General features: G+C 36.5%; 1 protein-coding gene across 1 annotated transcript; it reads left to right on the plus strand.

The window, feature by feature from the left end:
* The first annotated feature begins 10,267 nt into the window (after window positions 1–10,267).
* LOC102482411 (olfactory receptor 6T1) lies at window positions 10,268–11,218 on the plus strand. The gene has a single exon (XM_006169983.1). It carries the CDS (start codon window positions 10,268–10,270, stop codon window positions 11,216–11,218), a length of 951 nt encoding a protein of 316 aa, XP_006170045.1.
* Window positions 11,219–12,667: the final 1,449 nt, after the last annotated feature.

Consider the following 12,667-nt stretch of genomic DNA (forward strand, 5'->3'; position numbering starts at 1 on the left):
CCAATTAAGAGAAGGGAGTTTGTCCTCTCTATTCATTATCTATAAAATGTAGATTTCGCTTTTATCATTACCATACTTGATTCAAATGGAATTTATCAGGTGCACATATTTAACCCTTAGGACACTGTGCTCTCCTAAGCAGCTTACTGACCTTTTCCTTTCCAGCCCACGCATGTGTGATGATAGGACACAACCCCTGCCTTCCATTGCTCTGGAGAAGGAGCTGATGAGGCCCAGTCAATACATCTAGAGCAGTGCATTCTTTTTTTCAAAATCAAATCTGTTTTTAAAATAACAAACTCTCTCATTTAACATATAACTTAGCAGTCAAAAGTGTAGACTCTTTGGGGCCAGCAGGTAGCATGGTGATTAAGCTCTGGACTCCCATGTGGTTGACCATAATTGAGTCCTGCATCTGGCATCTTGCTTCCTCACTTTCCCTTTCTCTTTTTCTCTCTCTGGTGAGCGCATATACCATATAGAAAATTATAATAATAAATTTAAATATTAATAAATAATTTTTTCAAGAAATTGAGACCATGAATTCAGACTGTCAAATTGTAATCATTAAATCCACTACTCATGAATGTAGGTCCTTAATCTCTCTAAACCCTAACTCCTGTTAATGGGATTAATATAATAATGTTCTTCCTTGTGTGGTGCCTGAGAGACTTATGAATAAAATGAATACAAAATCCCCAGCTTATAGAAAGTACTCAATATATTCTATCATTATTATTATGGGTCATTGTTATACCATGGCATTCCAAATCAATACCAGTTTTACCCCTGGCAGGTTCTAGTTTTATAGTCATATTAACTAGTATCATGGCCAGACACCAGGGTCAGACAAAACTGAATGTTTATCATAGATCTAGCTCTGAGTTTTTATTTTTGTTTTTTAATCTGTTGTGTTCTAGTTTGCTCAGTTGTAAAATGGATAATAACAATCTAATCCTATAGAGTCAAGACATCATGCCAATCAGATGAAAATGCATGTGTGCACATGTGTGCATGTGTGTGCATGTGTCCATGTGTGCATCCCTCATAGCTTTTTTTTTTTTTGGAGGGGGGAGAGATTTTTGCTATAATTTTTGTTTTTTAATCTGTTGTGTTCTAGTTTGCTCAGTTGTAAAATGGATAATAACAATCTAATCCTATAGAGTCAAGACATCATGCCAATCAGATGAAAATGCATGTGTGCACATGTGTGCATGTGTGTGCATGTGTCCATGTGTGCATCCCTCATAGCTTTTTTTTTTTTTGGAGGGGGGAGAGATTTTTGCTATAGGGCATGTGCGCTCGCCAGACAGACAGAGAGAGACATAGAGACAGAAAGCGAGAAATCACCCCCCAGGGGGGATGGTCACACCGCAATCCCTTCTCCTCCATTCTCCTCTCGGGATCTTGGGCATGCATGCACATGCGCCCGGTGTGAGTTTTAAGCCACCGGGTCCGGGACGCGAACCACAGTCGACTATGTGGGAATCTAGCGACATAGCCATTACGCTAACTGCTGGTTCCCCATCCCTCATAGCTTTAATTCCATTCAGCAATTCTCATCTTGGCAGGCAGGATTTTTAGTGCAAAATGCACTAGAACAAAAAATAAAAAAAGAAAAGAAAACCATTTCTGGCAATAACTATATATAATTGTGTGACACTAGGCGAATTATTCTAAAGACCACCCAGCAAGATTATCTTGAGGTTTTAAATGGCAAAATTTTAAATATGTGTATCTAGGAATGATATTGTTATTATCTGAAATTATGTGACAGACACCAGTCAGGTGATAAAGGTACTCAGGACTTCAAAGCGGTTATTCAGTTAGCTGTCAAGGGAATACTATATAACACCCTTTAATACATATATTTTACAGCAGTGGTGAGAAACTGGTATTGAAAGCTTGGCAATCAGGCTTTAAAAGTTACTTTGGGCTGGCCCCGGGGTTATTGACTAAAGAAAATGGACCTCACATGGCCGACTACAGTTCAAATCCCAGCCCTGGTGGTTTGAAAAACATGCTGGGTGTTTGTTTATGCATGCCCCAAATCCCAACAGGACAAAAAAGTAAGGGAGAATGGATTGTAGTCCATTGGATGCTTTTTCCCTCTCTCTGTCTCTCTCTGGCAAGTGCACATGCCCTTTAGAAATTTTAAAAATGTTACTTTTAATAATAAAATTTACCTAGTTCTTTGGAAGAGCCATAGCAGTGCATTTTTCTTCACTGAAATCATTGTGGTATTTTGAAGAGTGTTCTAACATATATCTCTGGATCTTATTACTTTTTTGGAGCTGTATAATAAGATCTAGACCAGCAAAATTAAGCTATATTGTTAGCTATTTAAAACCCAGGACTTATTCAAGTCAGAACTGATAGAAACAAAACAGACCATGAGTGTTTCTTCTTCATCTTTGGGACCAGGTGTTTTGTTTTGTTTTGTTTTGTTTTTGTTTTTGTTTTTGTTTTTTTTTCCCTTGGAGGCACTCTGTTAAGGTGGCTTCAGGCAGAACGGAGAAAATACCTGTGCTCTCCAGCTTTGACACAGGTCATCTGGAAAAATAGATGATCTTGGATTAAGCTTTGTCAAAATTCTCCACACTTCATCCTTGTCAATTACACAAAGTAAGTTGATACTTTGTATTCTTTTTCTCTTTGAATGTTTTCAATATTTTCCCTAATTAATAGGCAAAATCTATTTTGATTCTGAAGATTTGGTGCTGATGTGAATCAAGGATCCTGGAACCAAGATTTTAAATCTAATTCTTCAGTATGTATGTATGGATTTTGCAAGATGACAAAAACTCCAAGGACAAGATGAACATATCACTATTTTAAGGGAAAAGTTGGAGTCAAGTTGATACATCCTGTCTCTTGATGCCTTTCCCCTTCTTCCCCATTTTATGTCATTAGAATGTTTGGAGAGCTGGGGCTAAGAGAAGGCTAGTAAGGTTACACAGGAAGGAAGATTTCTTACAACCTGTAGAAGTCTTGGGCATGGGAGGAAAAAAGAAAAAGTACACTTTATGACAAGATTGGAGCTTTGTACAGGCCAATCCCAGTGGCTTTCTAGCTGATTAATGAATATAAAATCTCTAAGGATACTAAAAGGCAGACTTTAAAATTCTTTCTTTCTTTCCTTTTTTTTAGTAGATGTTTTTAGTTTATGGCGTGTGATCTTGCTAGAAAGAGACCGACACAAAGAGAGGAAAAATGAGAAATCATCCTGTGGTGGGGGTGGCCATGCCACAGTCCTGTCGCCTCCATTCTCCTTTTGGGATCTTGGGTACGCATGCACATGCGCCCAGCATGAGTTTTGTTAAAAGAAAAATAAATTAACTTAATAGAGTAGAATTTTAATTGAGTAAATTTTAATATGATTTCAGTTGGGCTGTTGTTTTTAGACTTTTAGACACCTTCGCCTAACCTTGTGGTTAACTTGGTATTTAAATTTTGGCAAAGGAAAGTGACGTGTTCGGGATGGAGCATGTACAAAAATAAAGTGAAGGAATGAGGTAGGGAAATGATATGGGTTGGTTACATTTTGAAGTTTGTCTGCCTTGACACAGTTTAAAAGACAGGATGCCTGTGATTGACTGAGCTTAGCTGTCATGACTGGCTGTAACTTAGTCATTAGTTTAGAAAAATAGCCTAACGTACAATTTTGGCTTATTTATAAGAGTTTAAGTGTAGGAGTACAGCAGCTGTTTTAGGCCAAAATAATTTAACTTAATAATTTTTCCTCTTTTGGTCAACTTTTTTTTTTTGGTCTTTAGCATGGAATTATAGGTCAAATAGATCTTTTCTGTGCTTTTATTGATTTTGTTGAAATAAGATTACTTTGTGTTTGATGTATGGTTCCTTATAAAGCATACCATAGATAGAGTGCACTAGGAGGACTAATTGATGACTAAGATTACTTTTAAAATGACAGTTTTTATTAAATAAGCTGAACTGAATTAAACAGGTTAAGGTTTAGGGAATACAGGCAATTTGATAATATTTAAGTCTAGTTGTTTATTACTATTGTTCAGAGTGTGATGATGATTGAGGACTATAGTTTTTTGTTAATGGCTTATTTTAAAGATGTATTTATTTTTGTCATTAGTTTAGTGCTGTAAGTAATTATAACTTAGAGGCATATTAGAAGAAATATAAAATTAAAATTTTGAAAATTTTAAGTAAGTTTAAAAAGTAAATTTTTAGATATTTTACTGAAAATTTTTTGCATTCATCTATAAACTTAACAATTATTTTGGCTTTGTGCTAGAACATAAATTTAAATTAAAGCTAATTACTGATTATGGTTTTATGATTTTTTTTGTGGGGTGAAGAAAGAATTAAGACAATAGGAATTGAGTTCAAAAAAATAACATGAAGCTTTTATGATGGCAGAGAAGTCTCGATTTATAATATATGGGCATAGTTGTTTAGTTGTTGAAAATATCTATTTCAAAGAAGAAATTTTTTTGGTCAATTTTACTTTAAAGTCTTTAATTTAAAGTAGCTCTTTTGAGTTGTGAACTTAGAATTTAAGTTTTTAAAGTTTCATTGCAGTGTGAGTGGTGGGAAGAATTTTGTACGATGTCTTTTCACAGGACTTTCAGGCAGTTTTTTTGTTGTTATTTTTAGAAGACCCCTATTTTGGACTATGAAGGGTTTGATTATTTTCAGTCAATGAATTCATATTTATTCAAATACATAGTATTTTTTTATTTGGTGAAATTAGACTTTGGCATAATGCACTAAAGTCTGGTCACTTTAGATTTTTTTTGAAATGTTTTATGACAGGAACTTCTTTTTATTTTTAAATATTTTTAATTACTGTTACAGTATTTTATTTTTTTGTGGGAAAGCTTTTTTTTTTTTAAAGAGAGAGATTTTTGCTATAGAGTACATGCTCTTTCTAGAGAGACAGGGATGCATACAAAGACAGAAAGCAAGAAATCACCTCCCAGGGTGGATGGCCATGCTACAATGCTGCAATCCATTCTCCTCTTGGGATCTTGGGCACGCATGCACATGTACCTGGAGTGAGTTTAAGCGCAAGGTCCAGAACTCGAACAGCAGTCAACTACATGGGAGTCTAGCTACGTAACAATTATGCCATCTTCTGGCCCCTATGGAAAAAGGTTTTTACAATTAAAAATATGTAATGAAAATGACAACGAATGAAATTTTTATAATATTTAAATGGCATATTATGTAGTAGAAATGTACTCACAGTTTTTACTTTTTTTACTATTACATTGGCAGACTAAAGATTGACTATAAGACATTTTAGTAATTTTAGAGTAGATATTATATTAATATTACTGAACAAATTATTGCTATTTTTTAATTTGTTTTTCAATTTGTGAGCTATGGAGTATAGAGGTTTTAAATAATTATTTATAAAAAGAACTTAGGAAGAACAAAGCAGCTGTCTATAGGCTTTTTATGAGTTTAATATTGGATTTATATTTTTATACTAATTTTATTTTTTAAATTTAGATAGATAGTATTAATTGTTAAATAGACTGTCACAGGTAATTTGACTTAGATTAATTTTATGGAATTTATTTAAATTAGACTTTAACAATTTTTTTTTTTATCTTAGACACTGGGCCAGGAAGTGACATATAGTTTGATAAGTTTGGTATTGGCTGACTTAGCATATAATTTTGTCAAAATATTTTTTTTGTTTTTGGTTAATTTTGGCTTTGCTTAATGGTTGACTTAGTAGTTTAGAAAATGAATTAGTTTTTAAATAGAAGCTAGAAATTTTTATTTAGTGCAGTAATTATATTATAGAAACTTACACATATAAGAGTACAGTTTTTATAAATTTTTAAAAGATATACTTTAAGATTACAGTCATTTGAAAAAAGTTTTTTAGAAAAGTATTAAATAAAGCAATTAATTTTGGACAATAAAATTTGAATTAATTAAAGATTTGACAAGAGTTTATAATTGAAAAAGAAATTTGGCAATATTTGTGCCATATACTAATTTAATGTAATAATTTATAATGTGACTGATAAATATTACATTATAGATTTGGGGGAATTTCACTTTATTTTGGAATACATTGTATGTAATAAATAAATAATAAATATATATGAAACATTTATACATATAAATTTAAATATAATGTAATAAATACATTAAAATATATAAGATATACGTACAATTTAAATGTAATGTAAAGAAAATTAAAATTATTTAATTTGACAATATTTTTATATAAGTTAGCATAGTAAAATAAGTCTGAATATTTTGATATCTTTCTTTTGGATGTTTTAAAGTATCTTTATAAACATCCTAAAGTTATTTTGAGGTAAAAGAATTTAATTTAGAATTTGCCTTTGAAAAATCTTGTTAAATATAGTAAAAAGCATAAATACTTGAGTTAACTGTCAGCAGAAAATGAAAGCTTAATGTTTTTAAGTGCCTTAATTGGATGAAAAAGGACTAACAGTGTCTGTTGACACTAAAACAAAAAACAGAATATAGCAATAGACTATAGCAGTTAGATATGCCACTCAGAGATAATAATAAAATAACTGAAAAGGCTAATAACAGAATAGTATATACAAATTTTTATGTAAGATTTAGTTTTTGCTACTTTTAGCTATTAGCCCTGTAATTGAACTATAAGAAAACTAAAAATTGAACTTTAGGAAAATTAGTCTAATTTAATAGCACTTAAAATTTTTAAAACTATTTTATCTTGATTATTTGTAAGAAAAATATTAGAGAAAGCTAGTCATTAATCCATTTTTCCTGTTGGTCAGATATTTATTATGTAATATATAAATACTAGCTGTTTTATTAAACTAATTATATGAAGAAAAATATTATGTTGTCCAATTAATAATTTTTGGACAAAGTATATGTTGGAAACTGTGAAGATTCATATTTTTTAAGTTCTTTTTTGCTATATTCGAAGTGAGATTATTTGTCAATGATTTTAAGTTACATGAACTTGAAAAGTATTTAAATTAATTTGTATGAATTTTTTAATAAATCAAATGGAATTTTTAAGATCTTTTATTACATAGACATATGACATATCACATAACATGCATGTATGGACATACACATACACACAAATAAAAAATATTTATTTTTTAAAAATATTTTTAATGATTTTTTTTACATCCCCTCCCCAAAATGAGAATGCTTCATATATTTTAACTCTGTCGAGTCTTTATAGACACTTGTATTAAATTGAGGATTTAAAAGTTGTCTTGATCAGTTCTATCCTGACTTTCACAATCGTGCCAATTATTGCTTATTTTTATGCTCCTTATAAGGAACTAAACCTGGTCATTTTTTTCTTGCTTGCCCTGAATAGAAATTGCTTAATGCTGTGACTGATTAGATATTTTCTGCCTATTGAAATAATAAATAATATGCTTTTATTTCTGTATGTACATTGAATAATATACATTTTAGCATTACTTTTTCATAGTTAAGTTTGTCATTAATTGTTCTAGCCCTAAATATTTGCTTAATATGTACAATTTATAGATTAAACAAGGTGTAAAGTTTATATTTTAAAGTCACAGATAGAGACACAGGATGATTAAAGGTGAAGATTTTATGCAGATTAATTGCCAGAGAGCAGGTGTCCTAGGTGACTAGGAGGGAAAAGTATTTCTAACAGGGACGGGGGTCATGTAGCAATTTTTTTGTCTCCATTTTTTTTGTAATAGTGGAGGTTTGCGGGCATGAAGATTTTTAAATAGACCACTAATTTGCCAGCAAGTTGTATTTCTGAAGACTAATTTGATATGTAGCCTTTTAAACTCAGCATGTTTCTAAATTAATTACTAATTTTAAGATGGAACCCATTAATTAATGCAGAGAAAGCATTTCTAATGCTTGTAACTCAGTGTGGTTATCACTGAACAAGAAACTATTCAATTTGATTTGTAGGTATATTGTAAACCATTTTAATAACTTTCATTAGCGTTCTTTTTGCTTTGGACAGGCTGGTAATAAAACAAAAACTTTGGCAGAACTTTCTTATGTCACTTAAATGTATTATTTATTTTTAAAAAGCACCTAAAAATAGATAAAATAAAATCTTTTAGAAGCTTCTGCATATTAATAGGCATCCCTGGATAGTACTAAATTGGGAATTCTTAATTTTTTAAGAATTATTCATTTAACTTTATTTGATATTTTCACTTTTTAGCCCAACCAGAGTGAGACAGAGAATGAAAGGGAAAGTGAGAAAGCAGGCTGCTGGGCCCAGGACTCACATTGCTGTCAACCATGTGGAAGTACAATACCTCAACCACCACACCACCAGCTGGCCCCAGGGAATTCTTAATTGCCATAGTAATTTTAAATTAGGTTACTAAGGTCTCACCACTTAGGAATTTTATTTTTATATAAATTTTTAGTCTCATTAAGCCAAGAAGAACCGAAGTAGGAAATAATTTATTCTGGCATTGGCTCTGAGCTTTTCTTGACCAATTTAGCCAATGATTTTTATTAAAGCATGCAAAATTTAAAAAAAAAGGAAACTAAAATGTTGAACATAAAAATCCAGTGGAAAAAAAATTTTTAAACCTAAAATTTTGTTGCATTTGCCACAGTAATAGACAGTTACTGCTAGTTTCTGTCTGACAGAGTCAGACGACTGTATTCAATTCAGTTAATTACCTAATCTAATCTAATCCTGTACTCAGTCTAGTTTTTGTTGCAACTCCAAAGCTAGTGTGGACCAAAGTTTGCTCATATAAAACTCAGAGAGCTCTAAATATAAGTCCATGGAGCTCAAATCTAGAGAGAACTTACCCATGTCATCTCCAGTTGCTATGAGAGAGCAATGGACAACAAAAGGTCCTGCAGGTATCTCGCTTGGTCACCTGCTGCTCCTGAAGGTCACTGGAAGCTCTCCTTTAAATCCCTCTTCTGACGCTAGAATTGTTCAAATAAAAATAAATAGAACTTTTAACTGAGTAAATTTTAACATGATTTAAATTGGGCAATTGTCCCCAGACGTCAGGATACCTCCAGCTAGCCTCGTGGCTACATGGTATTTAAGTTCTGTAAAAAGAAAGTGTACAGGAACAGGAATGTGATGTACAAAAATGAAAGTGAAGGAATGAGGTAGGGAAGCAATTTGGGTTGGTTACACCCTGAAGCTTGTCTGCATGAACACAGTTTAAAAGGTGCTGTGGTTGACTGTAACCTAGCAACTAGCTCAGAAAAATGGCTTAATATATATAATTTTGGCTAATCTGTAGGAATTCAAGTGTGGGAATACAGTGGCCTAAAATAGTTGTTAAACTGTAGTTTAACAACAGTTTTAAGTCACTGGGTCCAGGATTTGAACCATGGGCAGCAATGTGGAAGTCCAATGATGTAACTGCTATGCCATCTGCTGGCCCCTAAAATTCTCTTATTTTATATTAAGCTGGAATACATAAGGGTCACAAATACTGAAGTGAGAGTTCCTGATACCAGGACAATTTTGTTCCTGGTGCATTTATCCCGTGAGGTCTTCTCTGACCCTCCACTCTTATGGATTCCTCAAGGTTGCACTGTTCATGTGACTCACCAAGCAAGACAGTGGAAGTAGCATGTGTGTTGACATCACAGAGTCTTGGAGTGAAAGCTTGCCTCTACCTCATGCTCTCTATTTGATCATAAAAGAGTTATTTATTCTTCCTCAGTCACTTTTTTGTTATCTATGTGACCAGTAATGTCTACTTTTAAGGGTGGCAGGGGGAAGAAAAGAAAACTGTATACAAATTTTCTAATACACAATCGGTGTTCAATATCATCCTTGTTGTTATTGCTATACCACTTGCTCTCTTTGAAAGTCACTCATAGGCAGAAGCATATTTCAGTTTGGGGCCAGGAGGTGGTACAGTGGTTAAGGTGCTGGATGCCCACATTGTCAACTGTGGTTAGAGTCCCTGACCCAGCGGCTTTAAACTCATGCTGGGCATGTGTGCATGAGTGCCAAAATCCCCAGAGGATAGCAGAGAAGGGACTGCAGCATCACCATCCTCCCTTTGGGGGTGAGTTTTTGTTTACTCTCTCTCTCTCTCTCTCTCTGTTTCTCCAAGGAGCACACGCGTCATATAGCAAAAGTCTTTCTCTCTCTAAAAATAAAGAAAAGAAAGAAATACAGATCAATATGTCCTCAGAATGTGAGGAAGTACTGGACACTCAGCGCCATTTTGTTGACTGAGTATACAATGACTAGTAGCTATAGACTGGCTACAACGTTCTGCTTCATTTCCCCTGCAGGTCACTGGAGATGGGCCCTGAAAACTGGACCCAGGTAACAGGGTTTATCCTCCTGGGATTCCCCAGGAATCACATTCTGCAGGCCCTGTTGTTCCTGGGGCTCATGGTGGCCTACATGGTAACAGCCACAGGCAACCTGCTCATCATTGCCCTCAGCTGGGTGGATCGCCGCCTGCACACACAAATGTACTTCTTCCTGAGGAACCTGTCCTTCCTGGAGCTGTTGCTGGTCTCTGTCGTGGTTCCTAAGATGCTGGCCATCACCCTCACTGGGGATCACACCATCTCATTTGCCAGCTGCATAATTCAGTCCTACCTCTACTTCCTTCTAGGCACCACGGACTTCTTCCTTTTAGCTGTCATGTCTCTGGACCGTTACCTGGCCATCTGCCACCCGCTCCACTATGAGACCCTGATGAGTGGCCGTGTCTGTTCCCAACTGGTGCTGGCCTGCTGGCTAGCTGGCTTCCTTTGGGTCCTCTGCCCCACCATCCTCATGGCCAACCTGCCCTTCTGTGGCCCCAACGGCATTGACCACTTCTTCTGTGACAGTTGGCCCTTGCTAAAGCTGTCTTGTGGGGACACCCGCCTGCTGGAGCTCGTGGCTTTTGTGCTCTCCACGTCAGTGCTGCTAAGCTCGCTGGGCCTGACCTCAGTTTCCTACGCCTGCATTCTTGCCACGGTCCTCCGGACCCCCACCGCTGCCGAGAGAAGGAAAGCCTTCTCTACCTGCGCCTCGCACCTCACCGTAGTGGTCATCGTCTACGGCAGTTCCATCTTTCTTTACATCCGTTTGTCAGAGGCTCAGTCCTTGCTGCTCAACAAAGGCGCCTCCATACTAAGCTGTATCATCACGCCCCTCCTGAACCCGTTCATCTTCAGTCTCCGCAACGACAAGATGAAGCAAGCACTGGGAGATGCTCTGAGACTGCTCCAGCCCACTGCTGTGAGGAAACTGTGAAGATCTCAAGTCGGAGGAAGCCTTCCCGTTACACTGGGGGATGAAACGCTTATGGAAATGCTTTAGGATGTGTTTGAAGGTAAAAGAACTCAGATAACACCCTGAACTTTTCTCAGCTAATTAAAGCAGTCATCAGATCAGTCCCTAGCAGAGCAGTAAAGCTCCAACAGCTGACTGTGGTTGGAGTCCAGCCCTGTTGGCTTGATGAACACACTGGGCAGGGCCAGTCCATGGTGTGGTGGTGAAGGCAGCTGGATCCCACATGGCTAACAGTGCAGTTCAAGTCCCAGTGGCTGGAGAAACATGGTAGGTGCATGTATGTGACCAAACTCCCCAAAGGAGGGAGAAAAAGAAGAGAAAGGATTGTGGGATGCTTTCTCAGTTTCACTCTCTCTGGTGAGTGCACATGTCCTCTGGCAAAAATTTATTTTTAACTAAAAAAAGAAAAAGAAAAATATTCTGTGCACACGTTTGCATGCTCAAAATTCTTTTAGGATAGAGAGATGGGGAAAAACATTGCAACATAACCACATCTCATTGGGAAGGTGCTTTCTAGCTGTCTCTGTCTCTCTCTGGAAAGAGTACACACTTCCTGGCAGTAGAAAAAGCAGTCACCCTAAATATATGATTGTAAGATACAGGAGTTAGCCTATCTAGTCTTTCCTGCGGTTTTCCTTCAGTCTCTACCTCCCCAAGAAGAAGGCTAATCCAACCCTTTGGATTTCGGAATTCTGGTGATGACACATTTCCTCAGAGGTGGATGTGGGCTTTGAGAGCATGCAAGAGCCTCCATGAAGGAGGCAGCTCCTTTGCTTCCTCTTGTTTGTGCTTAAAATATTTCCACTACTTCTGTCTCACACCAAGTAGCACACTGGGGATGTTGGCATGGAGATTAGGAGGTGGAGCCTTTCCACCCAGACTGGGTGTCACGAACAAACGAACCAGATCTTTGGGGCTGGGAAATCCAGCTCCGGCTGCTGCAATAGTCAATGCTTCCTCGACCCTTGCTTGGCACTGCTGTGTGTGTGACTCGCAGCCCCTGTGAGAATGTCATAAAGGACGAAGGCCAAGACCAGTGAGATATTTGTATATCCCTAGTTCTCAAGTCAAATTCTAATAGGCTGCAAATATGGGACGACCATTCAATCATTCCTTTTAGAAATATGGTTAAAGGGGCGGGAGATGGTGTGGTGGCTAAGGCCACCACAGTTTGAGAGTCCTGGACCTGGCGGCTTGCTTTCTTATTTCACTCTCTCTTGCTCAACCTCTTGCTGGTCAAAAGCCAAGAGAGATGTCTAGGGCACAAATTCTAAGGGGACACCCATCTCGTGGTGGGCAAGTGCAGGGTTGGCTGAGACCTGAGTGGAGGCTGCTCAGTGCTACACAGAGGCCTCTCCGCTGTGGGGCCCACACCTCAGCTCTGTGTAGGCTCAGGGTATACAAGGCAAA

The sequence above is a fragment of the Tupaia chinensis genome, unplaced genomic scaffold (genome assembly GCF_000334495.1).
Source record: "Tupaia chinensis unplaced genomic scaffold, TupChi_1.0 Scaffold147980_1, whole genome shotgun sequence".
NCBI classification, from domain to species: Eukaryota; Metazoa; Chordata; class Mammalia; order Scandentia; family Tupaiidae; genus Tupaia; species Tupaia belangeri.

Excerpts from the sequence above, each read along its gene's own strand:
- LOC102482411 (XM_006169983.1), top strand. The coding sequence starts at position 10,268 with ATGGGCCCTGAAAACTGGACCCAGGTAACAGGGTTTATCCTCCTGGGA.